The sequence below is a fragment of the Crotalus tigris genome, unplaced genomic scaffold (assembly GCF_016545835.1).
Source record: "Crotalus tigris isolate CLP2741 ecotype Arizona unplaced genomic scaffold, ASM1654583v1 scf7180000017668.6805642782:7212621, whole genome shotgun sequence".
Lineage (NCBI taxonomy): Eukaryota > Metazoa > Chordata > Lepidosauria > Squamata > Viperidae > Crotalus > Crotalus tigris.
This window is the reverse complement of record NW_024096554.1, coordinates 201,124-225,133: the sequence shown is the minus strand read 5'-3', so window position 1 is coordinate 225,133 and position 24,010 is coordinate 201,124. Positions and strand designations below refer to the sequence as shown.

At 36.3% G+C, this 24,010-nt stretch overlaps 2 protein-coding genes across 6 annotated transcripts in view; one reads left to right on the top strand and one right to left on the bottom strand.

The window, feature by feature from the left end:
• CLIP4 (CAP-Gly domain containing linker protein family member 4) overlaps positions 1 to 15,215 on the top strand; it is a 44,514-nt gene extending 29,299 nt beyond the window's left edge. For 4 of the 5 annotated variants that reach the window (XM_039337030.1, XM_039337026.1, XM_039337027.1 and 1 more), the window contains 7 exons: positions 403 to 483; positions 3,144 to 3,281; positions 4,083 to 4,217; positions 5,161 to 5,284; positions 7,342 to 7,403; positions 9,073 to 9,145; positions 10,035 to 15,215. In XM_039337030.1, the coding sequence (XP_039192964.1) occupies positions 403 to 483; positions 3,144 to 3,281; positions 4,083 to 4,217; positions 5,161 to 5,284; positions 7,342 to 7,403; positions 9,073 to 9,145; positions 10,035 to 10,356 (935 nt within the window). In that variant the 3' untranslated portion in view covers positions 10,357 to 15,215. Of the gene's footprint in view, positions 1 to 402; positions 484 to 3,143; positions 3,282 to 4,082; positions 4,218 to 5,160; positions 5,285 to 7,341; positions 7,404 to 9,072; positions 9,150 to 10,034 lie in introns of those variants that run through there. The other variant, XM_039337031.1, reaches the window with a different exon arrangement.
• Positions 15,216 to 16,279: 1,064 nt separating this feature from the next.
• Positions 16,280 to 24,010, bottom strand: part of ALK (ALK receptor tyrosine kinase) — a 126,438-nt gene continuing 118,707 nt past the window's right edge. The window contains exons 22-23 of the mRNA XM_039337025.1: positions 22,910 to 23,000; positions 16,280 to 21,674 (exon numbers count right to left, since the gene is read on the bottom strand). Of these exons, the coding sequence (XP_039192959.1) occupies positions 21,003 to 21,674; positions 22,910 to 23,000 (763 nt within the window). The 3' untranslated portion in view covers positions 16,280 to 21,002. The remainder of the gene's footprint in view (positions 21,675 to 22,909; positions 23,001 to 24,010) is intronic.

The window sequence follows — 24,010 nt, the reverse complement described above, 5'->3', positions numbered from 1 at the left end:
GACGTTTTAAGAACTTTCAAGTATATTAGAAGCTCTGCCATTTTTGAAGGCTTTGAGGAATGTGGTAAGGAAATATCTCTGAAATGTTTACCCAAGGGTCATGGATTGTCTAGTTGCTACTGTATCTCTGAGATCTCTTCAACTGAAGATTGAAGAAGGCATGTTGATATAATATTGATTTTATTGGCTTGTGAAATGCAAGAAAGGGCTTCATGTACCTGTAGCTGAGTTTACCACTGAGGCTTTCAATATTCCATTATCCTTTAGAGGGAAATAGAGGATTTGTATAACTATTTCTTTACATATTTAATTGTATCTATAAACGTTCAGAGAATATATATAGAGATGTTTTGGATGTGTTACTTAGATTGTGGTGCTTCATAGGTTTGGTTTGGCTTACAGGTTTATCCAGAAAAGATAGTACTTCCAATTCCACATTTGTAAGCAGTGAAGAAGTAAAGAAAACTGTATCAGGTAAACAAGGTAATGTGTCTTCCAGATATTTTTGGCTGTTATATTTGGTCTGGATAAGGGAAATCTATAACAATGCTCTATTGGTAATTTTAGATAAGATTCTCCATTCCTTGAAAATCTTGTTTGCTTATGCCAGGATATATACCGTATTTTCTGGCGTATAAGACGACTGGGCGTAGAAGACGACCCCCGACTTTGGAGAAGATTTGCATGGTTTAGAAAGTCGTCTTATATGCCGGAAATTACGGTAATTATTTTTCAGTAGCACTTATTTATATATAGGAATGCTTGGCTGGAAGGTTAATGAATTAAAATATGAATAATAATTCATCGTTATTTCAGCCATAAACTGCTTTTCAATCAGATGGATTCTAATGCATATGGAAGAAGAGTATTCAGAGTCAGTAATCTGTTGGGCTTTAATTGGTCCACTGGAGAGTTATCTTATCCCAACCAGCTGCTGGGCTTTATGCTTCTGTGCCTATTTCTGTTTAGCTATGGAGAGAGCAGCCAAAGCAAAACTACTTTATTTTTTAGCTTATTTAATGAAGGGAGTATTGACTTTGTAGAAGACCAAATTTCATTTTTTTCCATTGGTAAGCTCCTAGCAAAGAAGTGCTGGAAAAGTGGCCAATGGCTTTATGGAGTCCTCCACAATGGGTAGTTTCTTAGCCCTAGCCAAGCTATACTCTCTTAGTGAGATAGGTACTATTAATCCAATCTCACCCAGAAGCTGGGGAGAACACACACAGTTTAACTGACTGTCCAAAATGGTGGCTGCTGTATTTGCCCACAGAGGAGAAGGGAAAGGAAAGATTGGAGGTAATGGTGGCAGTGGAGCTGGGTGTGGGTAGTCTGCACATGGGCAGAGATGAATGTGATGCTACAAGGAAGAGCAGGTTGCCTACTGCTTGGTGCTGAGTCCACCTTCTGATATTTTGATTGAGAGGCCGTAAGTTACATTCTAGGGCCCTTTGCCCATTCTTCTCATTCTCTGATTCAAATACTGGGCCAAGGTTGAGTTAGCCTCTTACCAGAGAGCTTGCTGCAGAGTACGGCTGCTGCACCCAGCCACAGCAGCAATTGCTGTCTTCATGTGAGGATAGTAACTTTACTGGCCTTAAGAGAAGCAATGCTTTTCAAAACAGAATATTTTAGTCCTGTCTCAGAAGGAAAAGTGCGGGAGGAAAAGAGATCAATGGAACTGTGAATAAGATTATTATTTAACAGTATAGATAATAATCTTAAATGCGCAGGTAATTATAAGTACCGTATATTCTGGCGTATAAGGCAACCCAGTGTATAAGACGACCCCCGACTTCGGCGCCGATTTTAACGCTTGCGAAAGTCGTCTTATACGCCGGAAAATACGGTAGTCACAGTGTTCATAAATAAGCGTATGCTATGGATCTCAAGCCAATCCATACAACTAATGCAGTGAAATAAATCAGTTGATAAAATATAAATAAATAAATCTGAATAAATCCAGCATGTTAAAATCAAAGAAGAAAATAAATTAAATCCCACAGAGATATAAACTGAATACTTGAAAAAGGAGGAAACATGAGTTTTACACAGTTAACATAGACATCTTGGCCGTCACTGGTGGAGTGCCAGACTATGTCTCTGACAGGCTCCTTCCTCATTGAGAGTCAAAAAGGGTTACACTTTCAGACATATTCAGACATTTCCTCCTATTTCATTATTTTATTGTTTCTGAAATTATCCTTATAATATACCCTTTTAACACTAAGACAGTAGCATTTACTAAGATACAGAGGAATGGAATGGGGTGTGACTGGTAAAATGCTTGGTCCTTTGATACCAATCTCTCTCTGCTGTTAGAGATGCTCTTTCATTGCACAGTAATTTTTCATCATGTTCTGTAGTGGAAAACTTTGTTCATGAAATAGGATGTTCTCTTGTAAAGATTATGAATCTTGCTGAGGATCTCAAGATGCTTGGCAAAATACTAGTTCAAGGTTCTAATACTCATATAGATTGTGATTAAGGGTACATGAAAGAAGGAGCTGCAGCTACTTGAAAGCTCTTTGTGATGTTTTCTATACTTGGTACTTGTGCTTCCTAAAGCCCACATTCTGTTTGTAACTAAAATAAAAGCTAGCATTATCTCCAGGACTAGGGATGAATAACCTCAGGCCTAATCAACAAAATCTTTAGTGTCAGGTGAAAAGTGCCAGAAGAGGAAGTTATAGAAAGAAGAGACAGATAGGCATAAATCTTGATAAGGAGCTTGTACATCAACATTTCACAAATTGAAAGGAAAGTGATTTACCTTCCAATCTTACTTTATAGACAGGATTTTAATATTAATATGATGTATAACAGCATGCTGTAGGCACTAGTCCATGCACTTCATAATTCATCTACAAAATGTCATTCCCCCTGTTTCTCATCAAAGATTTAATAGACTAGCTATCAAAAGCAAAGAACCGAGATTTTTTATTACTTAAGGCTGCATTATTTTTACATTTATGCTCTAGGCTTACAAGTATTACATATTAGTAACATAGACTTGAAAAACTAAGTGGTATCCATCATGATCAGTTAGTTTTATGCTCACAAGGAATGAAAAATGTGACAAAATGACACTTCTTTCATATGTTTATGTGTTTTCTAGCTGAATAATTTTGTTTTATTATTTTTAGCAAATTACCTTGGATCCAGTAGCTCTTCATCCTCAACTGTATCATTAGACAGCAAGCTGAATTGTCCCAAGAAATGTAATTCCACAAGTAATAAGGAAAACATGAAAGACCACCCAATTTCATCCAAATCTATGGCTGGTACAATTTTCTCTCAATTATTTGTTGTAATAGACCATTATAAGGATAGAGATATGGGAAGATTGATTATCTAAAGCTCTAATGCAGCTGTTAAATTCTATAATACTTGTGATTTCCAGGTAAGTTTTGTTGTTCCTGGAAGTGTGAGTGAAGTGGCAAGGGAATATTTGGTAAGTGCAGTTGACCTCAAATCACCAGGCCAGCTGTGGGCCTTATGGAAACTCTGTGCAAAACTTCATTTTTCTAGTTTATACTTAATGGGAAAAAAGTAATTTTCTTATGTTCTCCCAATATCAGAGAATGCTCCAATTGTGATCTCTGTGCCTGCATAGATAACTAGGCTCAATTTTCAAAGCAGCTATCTTAGCTTTCCACAGGATGCAGCTGCTTTGTTGCTATGAGGTCAGATGCTTCTGACTGCTTTATGCAATCCTGGGAAATATATCTTATCTAAAAATCATTAGGATTGGCTGTGGAAGAAAATAGATTATCACAAATGGTAGCAGGAGCTAAGATAATTTCTCTGGCTGAAATTGTTTAGATTTCACATATTTGAAGTGAATTGTACAGTAATATAAGCCTCTTCTATAGTACCAATCTTAATTTCCTATATTTATAGGTAATTGTCTTTGCTAAATTTGAAAATCATGCAGATATATTACACTTATACTGTAATTTTATTTAATGCTGTCAGAGCATAACTGACTGTGATGAGCCTATATGTGAATAATGAGTTCATAAGTATTTTTTTATTTTATGTAATTTGTATATCTCCTGCATTTTGTGAACCCAATTGAACAGAAGGAAACAATACTTTTCTATCTGCAAAGAAAAATGCATTTGAGGAAGGGGAAATTCAGATTGGAGAAAGAGTACTGGTGGTCGGACAAAGAACTGGAATAGTTAGATTCTATGGGACAACCAAGTTTGCATCAGGTAACTTTATTGTTTATCACATGTTTGCCTTTCAGTTTCCATTAAAAGATGTAATGTAATTTTCATAAACAGTATAGAATATCAATTAAATATTTACAGTTAATAAAATAATGAATAGATTTACAGTAAAAACCAATAGCAATTACACTAAACATCAATAGTAATTAATTAGCTAATTGATGTATACAGTAAGCTACTCCCTAAAACTCAATAAATTATTAATTGATAATTTCTGAAGAAAATATTCTGCTACAAATGTATTAGTTGTAGAATCAACTTTTTGTTTTCCTGTTGGAAATGATGAAGGAATTTCTCTGAGCATTTAAATTGTGACCAGAAATATATGAGGATGGGACATATTAGAGATACATTGGAGGGGACCTAACTGAAAAAATGACTGTCCTAAGTCTTACAAGAAGACTGAAGAAGTTGAGTTGCTAGTTAGCAACAATAATTGAGCAGGTCTTCTCTTTCTTCAAAAGATTGTACTCGGTAGCATTTTAGTTCATCTGAGAGAATTTAAAGTACAGTATCCTAAAACTTATTTAAATGCATAGTTACTGATGAACTTGCAGATGTCACAGTTGCCTCTGAAGCACTGATTGTTCCTCTAAACTGAAAACTCTGATTTTAAAGCTTTGTTGTTCTTCCCTAGATTGAATTGCAGTATTTAGCAATTGATATCCTACTTTCCTCTCCTTAGTCCATCAGCTTCTTTGTACATGTAGTGGAGTTAAATACTAAAATGCAAGCTGAAACAAATCTTGAGAAAACGCTGTTGCCTTGATAGTTTACTGAAGTTGATTTATTTATTTGAATCAGCTTTTCCCCTCCTTTGGTTCTGCAGATTCAAACTGTGAGGAGCATTTCTTTTCAAATGAAACTCTTTTTAATGAACAGTAACACCCCGTTTGAAAATAAAAAAAGCTATTTCTTGTTGCAGGGCTTTGGTATGGCATAGAACTGGATAAACCTCGTGGCAAGAATGATGGCTCAGTTGCAGGCATACAGTATTTCAGATGCCCCCCCAGATACGGTGTTTTTGCACCACCCTCTAGAGTGCAAAAGTAAGTGTCATAGACTGTGGTTTCAGCATCAAATATATTTTATTGTATTACTTTCATTCAGAAACCTTTTCCGGTTTGGGAGAAGCCTAGATCAGTATCACTGTTGCCAAACTGTAGATTCTTGTGCTGTCTAAGTTTGGTGGTTTTCTTGCCAAGGTTTCATTACCAAGCTAGGTGACATCATCAGTGCAATATTCTCTTCTATCAAATTTTGATTATCCTTATTCTGATATAAGCTTGGCCAAAGAAACTAATAAGTCAAGACTAATGTGAGATAATAAAGTTCAGTTGTATTTTGAATTTCTTTTTAATAAAAGTAGTTGCATCTGATGTCAGTATTTGGAATCTCGTAATTGAAAGAAAGATTTCTGAAATCTTCATTTAACTTCTGGTGCTATAAAGCAGAATGAAATGATTGATGGGGAGGCTTGAAGGGCCAGGATGGAAACAGATCTACCTATGTGGGCATTCAGAGCTAACACTACTTTGATGGCACTTTGGTTACTATTAAATAAATTAAGAATAGAGTAGAGTAGAGTGGAGTAGAGTAGAGTAGAGTAGAGATAGAATAGAATAGAATAGAATAGAATAGAATAGAATAGAATAGAATAGAATAGAATAGAATAGAATAGAATAGAATAGAATAGAATAGAATAGAGCTGGAAGGGACCTAGAAGGTCTTCTAGTTCAGCCTCCTGCTCAAGCAGGAGAACCTATACCATCTCAGACATGACTGTCCAGTCTCTTCTTAAAAACCTCCAGTGATGGAGCACTCAATGATTTCCAAAGGCAAGTTGTTCCACTATTGGTTACTATTAACTAAATTGCAGACAGTATTCAGTGTTGTGAATGAGAGGGACTTTGAGGTGGCATAGAGAGTAGAAGAGAAAATACCATGGTGGGAAAATAAGGGGAAATAGTGGCAAATGAAGAGTGCACACACTGAGGCTAAAACACGGTTAGGTTGAGAAGTATCTTGGAGAAGGGGCAGTGGAAAATTGAAATTAACACACGGACAGCATAAAAGAATGACATGAATTCAGGATAAACAATAAATTATTTACAGAGAAAAAAAGAACAAAGAAGCGCCTGTGTTGGCTGCAAGACAAGAAGCTGGAATGGAACCATGGTAATCTTCCACCAGGGTCAGAAATTTTGTGTCTAAGTTACATATTTTGGAATTGTGATTCTCTTAGCAGTAGTTGCTTTTGGGGATTCATAGCTATTTAACTACAAGAGGTGAAAAACAGAATTTTCTGCTGCTGCAGAGTATTTGATCCCTGAAATGCTTTATTTAGGGAGCTTCAATAGGTATTTATTCTGTCCTTCTTGCCTCTGGGGAATGGGAATCATGGGGACAGTGTGAATCATGGGGAAAACTATTTCTCTATTCTAAAGACCCATTTCTAGTTTGGCCTTCCATTACCAGTTTTTCTGCAGTAATGTCCCAGCACTTAATTCTTGATCATGTTAGACCAATTTTCTTCAACTAATAAAAGGAACTTGATTCAGGATTAAGAGGAGTACTAAAGGGCAAATCCATCTTCAGAGCATTACAGGTAAACCTTGATTTACAAGAGTTATTTAGTGACCGTTTAAAATTATAACGGCACTGAAAAATGTGCCTTACGACAGTTTTTCACAGCTACACCCTTTGTAGCATTCCCACGATCATGTGATCAAAATTCAGATGTTTGGCAATGGATTCATATTTATGAACGTTGATGTATGCCAAGGTCAGGTGATCCCCTTCTGCAACCTTCTGACAAACAAAGTCAATTCACTGCAGTGATTGACTTAACAGCTGTGGCGAGAAAGGTCATAAAATGGGGCAAAACTCACTTAACAACAGATATTTTGGGCTCAATTATGGTCGTAAGTTGAGGACTACCTGTAGTTTTGGGAAAATTATATTCTGATTTCAGAAAATTCAATCCGGAGTATGTTATCTGCTGAAGGGTGTTTACCAGTGCTAGAGTAAAGGAAGAATTATACTGTTTTTCTTTTTCTTTTGTTATCTTGAGTGAGAAAAAAATAATACATGATTTCATTTGCAGGCTAACAGGATCACTAGAATCTCTCACAGATACTTCAAATAAAATGAATCATTCTTTCCCTGGTAAGAATACAACATGAATCTGTTTTTGGTTTTTATTACCTATGGAAATTGCAGAAATTGTAGATTCTTGAAGATGATATATTTGCTGTTGATGTAAAGTGAGAATGAATTGGGAAAACAAATGTTACGTCCTTTTTCTTTCTTTTATTTTTTTTAAAGCATTTCTGGATTTAAATATGTTTTTTTTAAGAAGAGTGGATTTTTTGTGAGATTGCAGAGATCTATAGTTTGTATTTCTAGATTCCTGGGTTCTACAGATATATCTTTCTGAAATGCAGTTAAAAGCTTAAATGTTGAATGTATACTTTACTTTGCATATTTTTGTATAAAACCCGAAGTGTGTGATTTTATTAGTATTCTAATATTAATATTAGATTCTGAGTTAATATTCTAATTCTGAGGTATATATTGAAGATCAATCCACAAGTGTCCATTATTTTAAGTATTTCAGTTCAGAGATTAAGTTTAAAGTTTCATGTTAGAAAAAAAACAGTTATATTTTCAATATAGACTGAATCATTAGCAAATTAGAAGTTAACTACTTTAGCTTTTTTGTGCTGTGTTTTTAATGTGTATATACCAGTATACTAAATTTACACTATACTAAATTATTATTAATAATAGTAATAATAACAATGATAATATTCTAAAATTTATTCATAAAATAAATGGAACTTTTTAGTCCCATATTTATTCTGAATATAATCTATCCATTTTCTCCAAACCGAAATGTATTTTTCTTGTGAATAATCCTTCAAATAAGCAGAAATCTTAGCCATTTCTGCTAAGTTTGACACTTTAAGTGTCCATTCTTCTATAGTAGGCAAACTTTCCTTCTTCCAATATTGCCCTACCAGCAGCCTTGCTGCTGTTATTAAATTCAACATCAAATTAATTTCTTTAGCATCAACATCTACTATAATACCCAACAAAAATAGTTGAGGAGTAAACGTTATCTTTCTTTTAAAAATATTCTGAATGTTCCACCAAATTTTTGTCCAAAAAGCTTTTACATTTCTACCAGTCCACCAAATATGAAAATAAATTGCATCCAAACTACCACATCTCCAACATTTGGGCTGCAAGTTAGGATACATACAAGACAACTTTTGGGGATCCAAATGCCACCTATAAAACATTTTATAAAAATTTTCTCTCAAACTTTGAGCTTGAGTAAATTTTACATTTCTAACCCAAATTATCTCCCATGTGTCCAACAGAATCGGCTCTTGAATATTTTGTGCCCATTTTACCATACAATCTTTAACTAGTTCCGTTTCAGAATCCAATTCTATTAAGACATTATAAATTCTCTTTATATGAGCTCAAGTTTGATCTTTAATCTGTTTTATCAAATTCACATTCTCTAAAGCAATACCAATCTTTTGATCTAAACTCCACCTAGCTAACAATTGATTATATTGAAACCAAGAGTGTACAATATTTTCTTGCTTCATCTTCTTGTGATCCATCCTGCTTTCTGTTCTCAGTATACTTTCTTTTTTACAGATCGTTATTTGGCTTTTTGTGTAGCCTTCCTCATTGGTTTTTTCAGCTGACCTCATTTTTTTTCTCATAGTCCAAAATAGCTGAAGATTCATCATTACAAACCACCATAGAAATATATTGCATGTTAAATTAAAAGCTTATTCTGCTTTTTTTCATTCAGGTTTCCAACGAAGTTTCAGTACAATCTCTGCAGCTTCACAAAAAGAGATAAACAGGAAAAATTTCTTTGTCAAGTAAGTGACTTTATAGAAGAAAGGACAGAATTTATATATTCCTAATTTTCTGAGATTAGAAGACTTAAAATCCCCTTTTGTTTGAGGAAGCATGAATCTTCATGATTAAGGAATCATTTTGGTGTATGTATGCAAATTGCGTATCTATTTCTGAATGTCTGAAAGAAGAACAGTGCTAATGATGGTTTGCGCATCTATGAATTTTCATGCTGCAGTGGCTGATAGTTGTTAAAAACAAGCAGTAATATATTCTGAAGTGAATAACTCCAGGTGGTAAAAAACCCAGGTCTATATTGAAAATCATTGCCATTTTCCTGCCAGAACTAAATGGCTAACATTTTCTAAAATCTTGCTTCTCTCATCTTCCATAGTTTGTGCTACTTTTTATTGGAATCTTGCTTAGACCACACTGGAAGTGATATTAAATACTTACCTGATTTTAATATCTTTGTTTTTAAAATATGGTGAGCGTATGACAAACTGATAGTTATTGGGATTGCAACAGGAGAGCAATTTATTTTTTTCTTATACAACATCTTGGCATATTTAGCTCTTCCAGAGTTAATATGGACATTGAGAGGAAAGGGTTATACTTGTAAAATCTTCTTGACTTTCAGTTTAATGTGAATGAAGAAGATTACTTCAAAGTTTTCTTTTTTCATAGCACTGACAGAATAGAAATATAGTCAACTGATCAAAGAATAAGTCAAATGTATACATATATTGCTTTGGAAACTGAATTAGAATCAATTAGTAGAAAGAGGTCCTTGGGCCTAATTTAATACATTAGAGGCCAATTTCCTCTTGCTGTGCAATGTTGTATTTTTTATTTTACTTTCTTTTATTTTCAATTGGAAATTAATGTTGTTGTCTCTTTTTCTCTGTCCAGATCAAAAAATTCTTCTTTGCGTCGTAGTTGGAGCAACACTACTACTACAAGCACAGACAGCCCAGTAAAATTACATGAAGGCTCTCAGGTCCTCCTGAGCAGCTCCAGTGAGATGGGCACAATTCGCTACATTGGGCCCACCAGTTTTGCTCCAGGCATTTGGCTTGGCCTGGAACTTCGGAGTGCTAAGGGCAAGAATGATGGCTCTGTGGGTGACAAACGATATTTCACTTGCAAGCCAAAATATGGAGTCTTGGTGCGCCCAAGTCGAGTAACTTATCGTGGGATTAATGGAATGAAACTTGTTGATGATATCTGTTGAAGAACACTATTTTTCATTAAGATGAGGTACTAACAAAAACAGATGAGGAAAACCTGACTTTTACCTGCATGGAACCCCATCTTTACTTAACATCCTAAAGCTTCGTGACTCTAAGATGTTCACAGTTTGGAAGTGTGCAGTGACTGAAGAATGAGAACTTAGTAGCTTTCACTATAAAATATTTCTTGCTTGAATACTTCTTGCATTAGAAACATCTTGGATTTGAGCTGCTCTGTTACTCCAATAATTTCCATTATTCGAACTAACTCCATTTTGACAGGCTTTGTCTCTTCAAAATGAGCTTTTCATCCTGTATTTTAGTGAAGCTATAATGCAGCAAGAGATCATACAGCTTGTTAAATAATTCTTTAAACTGCTTTCTCTAGAAAAAAACAAGGTAGAAAAACAACAGTGAAAGAACTCTGGGAAGCTATTAGCTTTAGACAGTTCCCTGAAAGCACAAAATGATCAGTTGAAAAAAATCCTGAAAAGCAGAATTTGCCTATTTGACATGACATGGAAGCTACAAAAAATGTATATTTTCAGGTTTCCAGCAAAAGCACTTTTAAACTGTGTGTGTGTCTGTGTGTGTGTGTATGTGCGTGCATTTGCGTGCACACTTTAAAAAAAGGTATGCCAGAAGCACTTTCAAAAAAAAAAAAAGCCTTTGGGACATTTAGTATGCACTTTTATTTCCCTTGAAGTATTTTCTGTGATCCTTTGGATAAACTATTTGGTACGTTGAGGCTGTAGTCTGTAGCTTTGCACCAGTTGTATGTGTCCCAAGCACTGTATCCAGAAGTGGTTAGGTGATCAATAAGTGTTAAGGTCCTGGAGAAATATGTGCTTGGATGTACAACCCCTCCTGCTTCTGAAAACATGGACCTTCTTGCTATGGCAGGTGGGAAGGAAGTCACGTGGTGTGTGATAGCATTCTCATCTTCAACACTCCAGGATAATTTGATCATGACTGCCTTTTGGGAACCGAAATTGCAGAAATTCTGTGGATGTATTGCTATATTTTCAAGTGGTTTTTTTGTCTACCGCAGGTGCTAGCCTGTTTCACAGACAATACATCAAGCCAGAGAAGAATTCAGCTGAATAGAATAATACTTAGCCTTCAGGCCAATTGAAGCCAACATGGATGCCAAAAGATTATTTGCAAACCTATGGTTTGCTACCTGCATGCAAAATACATTTAAGGAAAATAGTATTGACATTTTTATTAGAAAAATGTGTGTTTGATATACCTTTGAAAAGAAATGTAAAACATCTTTTAAAGCATTGGATAATTTAACTCTAAAATAGTTTTGCTTTAAGTAATTAACCACAAAATAATAATTGGAAAAACAAATGCTCTACAATTGTTCGAAATAGTTTAATATATAATACATAATATATTAATGAAAAGCCAAAGAAACCAGAAAATGGTTTAATTCTTCAAAATGAAACATCTTGTCAAACTGCAATTAAAACTGTTAACAATTTAAAGCAACATTAAGGGGTTTTTACAAGATTTATTTAATCTGTATAAAATGTTTATGATATTTTCAGCTTTGCTAGAAGAAATTTTCCTGATTTATATTTCTCATGAAATAGTAACACTGTTACTCTCTTATTAATGAATACTTTTGACTAAGGGGAATAGTTACATAACATGGCTATAAGCTTATTTTAGTAGTAAGATCATGTAAAAAGTAGCTAATGAATTTAAGGATGAAGTTGCAGCTTGATGCTTGATACTTCCTAATCCAACATTTTCTTTAATAGTTAAATTTTATTTTGTTATTAAGTTAATTTTGATAGAAATTTTGTTACTAAGCATGGTTGTGCAAATCCTTTGAAAGAGGTGTTTACAAAGCACCTCTCTTCTAATTAGCTAAATCCTTTTCAAGGCTCATGAAGCTCATATGCTTTTTGAGATTCAAGAGTTGTACATGTACATGTGTGTGTAAAACAAGTTACTATATTAAGCATCACGAAGCCTAAGAAAAGAAGCAGCTGCCTTATGATTCCAAGAGGTGCCACCACCAGTAATACATAATAAAGCAGATGTTTTAAATTTCTATTTATGTCTGTAAAACCTGAACTCTCAAAGAAACTCAAGAGCAACAATGTAATCACTGATAGGTTCTTTGGTGCTCATTAAGCAATTCATCCCACTTGAATTTAAAGATTCTTTTAGTCAAGCACAATAAATGGCAATCTAATATGCTACAAAATACCAGTCTCATACATTAACTATATTTCCAACAGTGCCTTTGGGCGCCACAGAGATCCAGCAAAGTGCAGGGCCTCATTTGCCTTTAGATAAAGTCTTCATCATCACCGCTGCCATGGTGGCATCTGTTTTATAGTATTGCCCCAAACATGCTCTCAAAATTTCTACGTATTCTCATCGAACACACCCCTCAATGAGAAACCTTGTTAACATTTTAATTGATCCGTAGATACCTTGATGTTGAACATATTTGTACATTCCTTGTATTCTGTATCTTTTTCATTATATTTCTCTTTCACCCATTTCATATTTGACCACTGAAGCTTCCAAGGAAATGCTTAATATAATTAAAGAGTAAAAATATATTGATGCTTTTGGATGCAGCAGTCCTGTGACCAATTAGTGTATTTTTGCAGTATTTACAGATTATCATTGTATTTGGTTAAATTTATATCCCTCAATTATTATCGTTACCTTGGTGATTGTAATAATAGTTTGCTTCAATCACGTTGTTCAGTTTCATGGAATGTTAATCAGTGCAATTTTCTACATAACAACAAACCCTGCTGAGTTTAGGGTAACTTATTCCCAGTTTAGTATAGGATTGTGTTGTATATTTTTAGACAGACTATTGTTATACAAAAACATATATATAATTGCTATGCACATTGCACTAGAAATGAACACTTCGGGGCAATAATTTGGAAAAAGTACTTCAGACTTTAATGAATAATTGCAACATTTTTTTTTTTGACTTATGCAGAACTCTGAAAAAGTTGACTTGCATTAATGTACACCATGTTTTTCAGAAAATAAGACCTATCCCAAAAATAAGCTCTAGCTTGATTTTTACATGGGCACCTAATACAAGCCCTACCCCCAAAATAGGTCCTAGTTAAGACCCCACCCATTCCGTCTCACCGTCTGGTTGCACGAGGTGGGTCGAGGCGCACTCGTAAAAGTGAAAGTCTTCTGCTGGTGAAACAGAGGCCAGGGGCAACACGTGCGTCAACCTGGGGCTCCGTTCTGGACTACAGAGGTCTTTCCTGAAGGCTTCTGCCAGTAAAACAGAGGCTGAGGGCAACACCCTCAAGCAGTGGCCACATAGGCTCCTGCTGGACAGGGCTGTTGGTGCCACTGCCGTGAGGCGAAACATTGGAAAAAATAAGACATCCCTGAAAATACGACCTAATGTCTTTTTTGGAGGCAAAAAAATACAAGACCAGGTCTTATTTTCAGGGAAATATGGGTAGTAGAAAAGGCATGAGCTTGTGCCAGACCTTAAACATTTTTTCCAAATTATTTTCAAAGCATATAAACAACCCTAGTATATGTACCTAATAGAATGCAGCAGCTATTTTGTGGTTTCATCGGATAAAATTATCAGAAGCCATGGCTTTATGATATATTACCGTAAATGCTGGCGTATAAGACGACTTCCGCGAGCGCTGAAATCGACGCCAAAGACGGGGGTTGTCTTATACGCCGAGTCGTCTTATACGCCGGAAATACTGGTAGTTTCCGGCGTATAAGACGACGTTCTAGGAATGCGGCCCGGCTATAAAGACGGGGGTCGTCTTATACGCCGGGTCGCCTAATACGCCAGCATATACGGTACTTTCCTTGACTTGTAAAGCCTTTCAACTTTGAAGTGGTAACTTTGTTATTACTTGTTTGATCCAAATTAGATTAAGTATAGTTTCTTATTTGCTAACTAATATCAAATCAGTGTTGGTGTATTAGGAAGCTAAATTAAATTAATAGAATGCATGCTAAAGACTGAAAGAGTGAATCATAACCACAAAGATAAATGTTGCCACTATGATACTTCTGAAAATAAATGCTAAGCCATGCAGAAATAATTTTGGAAGACTAACAGTGCCACTGGTTTCCATTTCCATTGGGTTTACCCCCTGATAATTCAATCTAGGATTGAAGATTGCATAATTCAGTTTGTTCTATTTTAGAGAAATAGAGCCTTACATCAGGAACACTCAGAATCATACTGGAGTTTTGTGGAATCCCTTAGAAATTTTGAGTATTCCTTGAAGCCATGTATGGTAATTATTATTTTTTGCTTGCTTTCAACTCAGTCTGAACTCCTGGCAATTAGTTACAAATACATGCAATCTAGGCCAGTGGTTCTCAACCTTTTCTTCACCATGGACCCCCTTTAAATACCTTTTTGTGGCCATGGGAGCCCAAAACTTAACTCAAGATTTAAATCATAGCATTTCTTCAAGCTTTCGTTGACATCCTGCTTTGACATCGCCCCCACCCCCAGGGTTCCGCAGAGAATGAGTTGAAAACCACTAGTCTTGGCAATAACTTTGGCAGTGATTTACCATTACTTCCTAGGGTTAGATTTTGGCTTCCATGCCTGAATCAGGATAAAGACTCAGGTTTCCCTGCTCCTAAGTCAGCATCTTAACTTTTAGAGCAAACTTTCTAATCATAAGTAGTGTGGGACTGCTTTAGATGTTGTTTTACACCATCAGCAATAATTCCAATTGTTGAAAGTAAGTGTAAGGTTGAAACTTTTAACAAGAGTTGTAAGTTGTAAAGCTGCCTTTGGGGCATTGTGTGGAAATATACTGTATAAATGAATGAATAACATTAAAAATGTAACTACTTTCTAGATTGTAATTATTTTTGATGCCAAACAGAATATTTGTAAAGTAAGGTAGTAAAACATTGGTAATTCAGGTCACTGATTGTAATACACTTGATCAAAACATTTCAGCAACTGTCAAAAATATAACTGATCACATTTCAACAAAAAAAATATATTCTGGTGTGATATATTTGGCTATAAACACAAGTGACTACTACACTTTCCCCCCTTGAAGATGTCCCTGAAGAGTTAGTGGGGTTTTTTTTAATCATCATTCAAATAATCATCTGCAATACCTTTGTGACTTCAATTCTATTGGAATCTTGTTAAGCTTAAGTGCAGCTTGGAAGGGAAAATGGATCTATTATGATGGCCAAGTATAATCAGCAAGAAATAATACTGTAACGAAAGGATGGTAATGGTTTTGTCTGTCCGTTATTCTAGTAAGTCTAAATAACTTTGCTACATTAAAACCAATTCACCATGATGTGATGTTACCAAATGTACTGTAAGGTTTTGCAAGTTTTTTTTTAAAGTAGTATATTTAGAACAGTCGACATGTCTCATTTAAATAATTTTGTTTCTTCTCCTGATTCTTGGAGACTGCCTGGAAACTCACTACAGTTTTCTGGCAAGTTTTTTCAGAAGTGATTTATCATTGTCTCCTTCCTAGGGCCGAGAGAAAATGACTGACCCAAGGTCACCCTTTGTGCCTAAGGTGGGACTAGAACTCACAGTCTCCTTGCTTCTAGTCCGATTCCTTCGCCACTATACCAAACTGGCTCTCATTTAAGTGAATAGCTCCCCTCTAACCTACACAGATTGTAACTTCTGGCCCTCCTAGCCTGAATTACTGCTAATCTAGTTCAATCAGACTTTTGCAATTTTGATCAAGTTACGATTTCTTAAGTTAATAGCAAGTTTTTTATTCAAATTCTAATTTTCATTCCTTGTTAGAATTATTGTTAGGTATTCAACCATTGCCTGACTTTTACTTACTGACCATGTGTATTCCACATTTCTGCAATAGTAATTTTTGAGTTGTGAAGACAGTACACCATGCCTTTCTTTACAGTCATTTTATTTTCATGCTTTAGGTTCACTACACTCGATTACAATACAAATACAATAGAAAATATGTAATGACCATATATTAGTATTTGATTTTTGAGAAGGATCCCTGAAATGCATAGGCCCTTGGTGTATGAATAATGTTGCACGAGCTTCTGTACAAACATGAATCACATTCCTAATGACAAAGCTCTGATACAGACAAGGAGAGGCACAGAGGGTTGAGACGTGTAACTGCAAAAAGCCCTTGAAATGGTAGTACTTGTTCAAAGCGTGGACATAGCTTGATGGCTTCTCTTAACAGAAACAGATTTCTGAAAGGAAATTCTTAAAGAACAGCAACTATCATGCCCTGCAAAATGAGCCCAGCAAAACTCCATTCCCATGGCCTAAACTTTGTAGATTTAGAAAGAAAGATAGAAAATAAATAGATTTTACTGTATGTTCCGTTGTGTGTTGTGACACTTCTATGCATGTCCACTTCAAGAGCACATCCCATGAAAAACAGGCTTATTTTTGCAATATGCTTTCTATCTGACTTCTCACGCATCTAATACCAGAGAAGAGAAGCAATGTAAAAATTACACCTACAGCAGTGTCATCATTCCAGGCAAAATGGAGAAAAAAAGATGTCCTGTTTGAATGTACAGCATCCCTTGGACCTATATTAGAATTCTACTCCCTTTCCCACAAAGAGAATACTCTTTCTAAATGTCAGAATCTGAAAATAGGCTGTACAAAAATGGGGGCAGGTGTGGATCTAAGAGGATACTTTCCATTAGTCTTATCCACGAACATGACCTAATTCTACCTTATTTAACATCTCGTTCTCCTAATATATTGTTCAAAGCTAATGAACCTCCAAATGAATGGAAGCCACAGTTCAAGACTGGCCTTTCTAGTGTGATATCTGGGGTTCCACTGAGCCAGACACTTCTCAAACATGTTCACTAAGTTTGCTGTACATCTGTTAATTTTTTTTTAAAAAAAGCTGCTATATTACAAAGCAAATTCCAAATCTATCCGAATTTTACAAGACTCTGGCTTTCACAAGGGATAAAAATTAGGAGGTTGACTGGCTGTATTATGGTAAATCAGTAAGTGCTTTGTAATTCATTTTACCCTGCTCATATAAGATATTTATGAAAGAAGGATCCTCCTGGTGGTGTTCTAGTACCATTAAGTTTATTACTCGAGGCAAAGTAATTGACAATGTTCTGGAGGCAGCCATCAAGACACACGTTGAAGGAGAATATTTGGAGAAATGACTCATACCATAAATAGTTTAGGGATGCTAGTTTCTCCTTGCCTCTGCTTCACTGATTTTTCTATAACTGTATACTTTTCTGAAACTGTAATTATTGGGGGACTACTCTGTGTGGGTGGGTGTGGGGGGTGTTTCTCTGCTGCTGCAGTGCAACTATAGTGTGTGTATAAAAAAACAAGACTTTAGCTCCTGTAGCAACCACATTTTTTCTTTAGTGCTTGTCCCTGTAAGACTTCAAGGTAGGGAAGTATGAATGCATGTTTTCCATATAGCTTCAAAGCTAATGCCTCGGAAAGAGATTTGCATCTCTGATCAGCTAAAAGGCAAATTGTGTGACATATTCCTTCAGCATTTCCCTAAATCTGCCACTTTGGCCATATACGTTATTGAAAGTGACTTCTGCCCACGTGAGGGTTTATTCATAGGGAACACATTCCTTTATAGGTCAGCATGATTCCCATGTATTTGTGATGGTCCTACAGCTTGATTTATGGTCTATGTGCTGTCCCTGGCATAGCATTTGATGCTATCCTAATAGCGTAACTTAAATGCTTGATGATGCATTTGTGCTAGATACTTAATAGCATTGTAAACTAAATTTTTCCAGCCATGTCCTCTATAAATAACTGCTGTGGAAAGACTCAAGATTCTCTTCATAATGATATTTGTAAGCTTTGCAAGCATCAAGATAAATTTATTTCTTTAGAGAATTATATGGCTGACCATTTTATACACAATAAGCAATCACATCTCAGTACAATCATTTTCAAGGGTACAAAATTACACCACTGAGGGCCTTTTGCTGGGAGAGTAAGAATGTCTACTGGTTTGTTGAGTTTTCTATGAATTCTGGCATATACTGAAACTATAATAAATGACATTCCAGATAAATTCTTGACCAGTGCTGTCCTTGGCTAATGGAAGAGGTAAAATAATGGTACAGCACACACAACTACATAATGTGCATTAATAAGCTATGACAGGTTTGGTGTAGTCACTGCAACACCACAGCCTGCTTAAGTATTATATTCTGTATTTTACAGAATCCAGAACGCTGCTTTTAATTATCCTGAGTTGAATCAAACAGGAATTGCAGTGATAAGACTAATATTGACCAAAATGATCATCTGCTACATTGCGTCCCACCTTCATAAGAAAGAAAACTCTTAAACTGTACTTGTGTAAGAAAATAGGCAGCAGTTTTGCCCCCATAATTGCTTATTTGAAAGTAAGGTATTTGCTAGAATTCTTCTATTGCAACCTTAAATTTCCTTGTAATTTAATGTACTACTTGCTTTGAAAAAAAATGTTCCTTGGATTAACTGTTTCTTGCCCAGATTTTCAGGAGCGAAGCTTCATACTTATTCTAGTAAATTTCTTACTTTCAGATGATACTGTTATGCAGAAGCAATTTACTGTATGGTAAAAATCTCTTGTCCAGTTTCTCATACTTTTGCAATTAAGGGGGCTGGCTATTCCCCTCTTGTGAAGGCAGGACAGAATGTAACTGTTGATTGGTTTGGTAATTGCTGGTCTTATCAGTATAAGGAACAATTCTCACAAAGAATGTGATTTCTGCTATATGCAAGTAGAAATGTCAAGCAGGAAACCCACATACTTACTAATTTAAGCTCCCTGACTCAGCTACAGAACATGGGGCTCCCTATGTAAAATGGTAATAAGTGGTTGCTCAGAGCAGAGAGAAAGCCAGCCTCACTTTAAACTATATTTTAAGAATTTTGGTTACTTCCTGACAGGACAATGGGATGGGTTAATGTTCTGTTTGCCTAATTTACAGAGCAAGTTCTGTTGACTGTTATTACAGCAAGCCAAGAGTCACAGACAGACAATACTATTTGCTTTCATCGAAGAAGATCACTCATCTTCATTTGCATACGAGGCCTAAGGAAATTAATGAACTTATGCAGTGCAAATTGCACAGAACTATAGCTGCATTTAGGATCTTAAAACAAAGACAGGAGGCACAAAGTGATCTTCATTTATCTTTACAGTAATGCAAAGATTGGATCAGTATGACCACTTAAGATACTACTTTTTTCACTTAAGCTAGAAAATTGGTTGAAAGTTGCACACCTGAGTAGCAACTTTGGCTCAATGCAGTAGTTTACCTGCTTGGAACAATACTAAGATCTTAATTTGTATCAATATTCTCATACCACAAGCATCACCATCTCATTTTTTCACCCAGTAGGTATTACTGTGTAGATACAATTTTGGCAATTAATCACAAAGTAAGATATTTTAATATTCAATTTTCAATTCAAGTCAAATTAATGGCTGTTTCAACAAGCTGTAAAGCATGTTGGATTGTGGCTCTATGGCATGCTGAATTTTAATATAATTGTTTTAAAGTCCTAATTTATCAGTATATGTATATATATGTTTAGAAAAATGAGCAATGAGGATTTTTTTAACATCCCTTTCTCCTAAATTCTTGTTCTATAAAAACCTTTGGTTTTCTAAACTACAACGCATATTATAATAATTAGTATCTTCACACCCTGGAAGAATTTGATAGTATACCAAAGGACTCTCTTCCTCTGATTGCCAGGCTTTGCCCTCAGCAATGACATAATGACAGTGACATAATGAGAGTTTCAGTAGTATGCAATCTGGCCTTTACTGTCTTGATAATCCTTTGCTCATCTGCCATATTTTGGCAGATCCATCAATGACATGAATACATGCTGAAAGATAAGTGTTAGATTTAACTGCTCAAATGTTGCCAACCAACAATCACAATGGATGGGAAAGGGAGAGGGTTTTTACTGTCTTGCCAAGGTAATCCATTGCATTTGGTCATGTTCTTTGACTATCTGCAATTTCCATCTCCCCAAAAAAAAAAAAAAAAAAAGAGTGACATTGACACATTTAGCTATTCTGTTGCTAGGTCTCCATAGTTTTGCATGCATTTGGTAGTTGTGGTGCTATTTGAATATGAGCTCTTTCAGAGTCCATGTTATCTGACTTTGCCTTTGACAGGAGGACATTTCCCTTCTCTGAAACCATGAGGACATCCATAACATTGCTTTGGCAGTATATAAAATCCCTAAACATTAAACACTTGGCCAGCGAGTCTTGAAATGGCATATAAACAACTAAGAGGAAGCAGCACACAGGAAAGGCCATAGCAAACAACCATGCAAGTGATATTATGCAATTGAGGGCAGGGCCTTGCTTGTAATAGTGATTATTATCTCAGACAGTTATGTTTGTTCATAGGTGTGAGTGTGTAGGTGTGTATATAAAGGAGCACTGATAAATTGAAACTTAAGAGATTAAAAAAAACGAACTTCAAGGGTGATGGCACTTCAGAGCAGATTGGCACATAACAGAAGGGAAATTTGTTCTGTTCTCGTGCTTGCTATATGGTTGACACTGAAGTTTGTGCCAAGGCTCACGAGTCACATGGGAAGAAAGTCAAAAAGATTAGAGGTTAATGGAACTGGTTCCTAAGGTGAAGATCCTCGTAACTGCTGGCACAGAGGTGGGGCTGAGGTTTCCAAGGGAAGGCCTTGCTGTTGGTATCCATAGTTAACATTGCCACAAGGAAAATGGCGGAGCCTGAAGAGAGGCACTTCCTTAACACTGGCTGTAAGTGAAGATGGTTCTAGAAGAAGGGAAGAGCTTGGTAGCCTTCCAGCCATTATGCTGGCCCCCAAAGTACAGCTGCCTTCCTGCGTTGAATCTTCCTGCTCTGTTGCCTCTTTCTCCAGCTGAGAAGTCGTTTTGACAATTGGCTGCTCTGAAAACCAAGAGCCATATGTTGGGTTCCAGAGGTTGGTAGGCTTATTTCTGGACCCCCGGGTTTTGTGGAGCTCTGTTGCAGGAATTGATTGAGTGTATGCCATGTTGACATGCCCCCCTTCTAGGGAAGTTTGGATGTTAGCCTGGGTAATTGGCTCAATAGTAGCTGCTTTCAGGAGAGCTTTTCCTGCTGGAATGACAAAAGGGAGAGATGATGGGAAAGGTGGGAGCTGCTCAGCACCCTTCTTGTCTCGCTGTGGCAACACTAACAGAGGAGGAATTGCTTTAGGATCTTCAGGACGCACGGGAACCTTTTCTTCTTCTTCAATGCATGGACCATACTCCACGGGCAGAACTGTATTGATGACATCAGGATCCTATAGGGAAGGAGAGACAGTATTTCAACAGGCATTTATCTTCCAATTATGATATTCAAAAAAAAGTAGTGGAATAATATATTTTTGGTCATAAAGAGAGATATTCTCTTCCTCACCTACCTGACAATATTAAAATTCACAATTTCACAATAAAATTGTTATGCATAAAATGAGACTGATAAAGGAATTATTCTTTCATATAAGTAAAAAATGTATGGATTCCATGTCTTCCATGTTAAGTCAGCAGTACCTTTTTCTTATGCTCACGAAACTAATTAAGTTGCTTTAAGAAGAGCAGAGAAGGCCTGCTCTTTTCTTAAGGAGATGCATAATCCAAAGAACTTATTTCAAATAATTTTTGAAATGTGCACAATCTCACTGTGGTTGATCAGCCCCCTACTAAAAAGCATCTTATTTAATGGACTATTGACATGATAGGAATCGATTAAAATAAAACATTTTTTCCAGATATACAGTATTAGGACTGGGGAGAAGAAATATTTAACAGACCCTTCCCTGTGCTCCTGATCTGCAGCTCCATGAGGACCACCAACTACATCTAGAAGACGATAAGACTATCTTTGAAATATATGCTGGGGATATAACCAGGGCCTTTTTTGTCATAGAACGCCCAGAACTGAGTTCCGACACCTTTTTTGGATGGAACCTTGTAGGGTAGGCAAGGCGGGTGGTATGATGTGTGTGAGTTCCGGCACCTTTTTTTTTTTAACAAAAAAAAAGCACTGGATATAACTACTCTGATTGCGTTGGGTTCTGGTTTTAAAATCTTTACCCACTTTGGCTGTATTAAACATGTAAGAGAAAATGATGTGGGATGAGTATATGTGAACCTGGAGTAGCTTTTTCTAGTGAGTGACTCAAGTTGTGCCTGCACTAGCAGCCAAAAAACAATAGTTTGGGAGAACCAAATACAAAGAACTCCGGGTGTGCTGAAGATTTATGATCTATTCAGGAAGAACAATAAAGGCCATGGATAAGTATCTATCAAAGCTAACCATCCATTTTACATATTGATGACCTATTCTTTATGTGGTTGTGAGATGATTTGAACTATTCTTTCAACAATTGTTTTGCATTCCACAATGCTCAATGAGGGTTGCAAGCCCAGAAATTTAAGAAAAAGACATTATCAGTACATTATACTTGGTAGGCTTGGCATGTTTCTCTTTTGTATTTTCCTGCACACAGTGATGGAGCCTGAGAGAAATGGTTACCTGGGTGCAGTATTCAATCCTCTCCAGAACAATGGCAAAATCTGGCCTGTCTTCTGGCTGGTGTTGCCAGCATTGGGTCATAATGCGATATCTACAACAGTAGAAGGAGAAAATGGCACTAAAGGACAGATTTAGCTAGACACTCAGTTTGTTACAGCATAAGAGGAAATAGTATCACAACGAATTTTTTTATATTACCATTCAAAAATGAATTTTTGATCCTTGTCAGCTAGTATCATAGCTGCAATTTGGATGATGACAAATTTAATGGCATTCAGAATTGCTTGACTAAAACTGGGCTAAAACTAGATGCTTAAACTAGACCAGTGTTTCCCAAACTTGACAATTTTAAGGCATGTGGACTTCAACTCCCAGAATTCCACAGCCAGCGTTGCTGGCTGTGGAATTCTGGGAGTTGAAGTCCTCATGCCTTAAAATTGTCAAGTTTGGGAAACACTGAACTAGACTAAGCTATATAGCAATAGCACTTAGACTTATATACCAATTCACAGTGCTTTACAGCACTGTCTAACAGTGTACAGAGTTCACATATTGCCCCCAACACTTTGGGCCCTCCTTTTACCGACCTTGAGCCGATGAGACTCGAACTGCGGAACTATTGGCAACCAGCAGTCAGCAGAAGTAGCCTGCAGTACTGCATTCTAACCACTGTGCCACCATGGGTCTTTGGGATATTGCCTAAATAATATACATTTTGTGTGTGTGTGAGAGAGTGTGTGAGTGAGTGAGTGAGTGAGTGAGTGTGAGTGTGTGTCTTTGAGTCACAGTTGACTCTTGGCAACTGCTTGGGTTAGTCTCTGAACTTTTCTGGCAAGATTTTCAGAAGTAGTTTGCCATTGCCATTTTGTTCGGGCTCAGAGAGACTGAATGGGCAAGGTCACCTAACTGGCTTTGTGCCTAAGGTGGAACTAGAACTCACAATCTCCTGGTTTCTAGACTGATGCGTAGTCACTACACCAACTAGGCCTCTAACATCTATCTATATAAGAAAAACATGTGGAATCTTTGATTAGCAATTTCTTAGAATCATGAACTTATTTATACCATACATCTATATAGTTACCTATAAGTAAATAAATT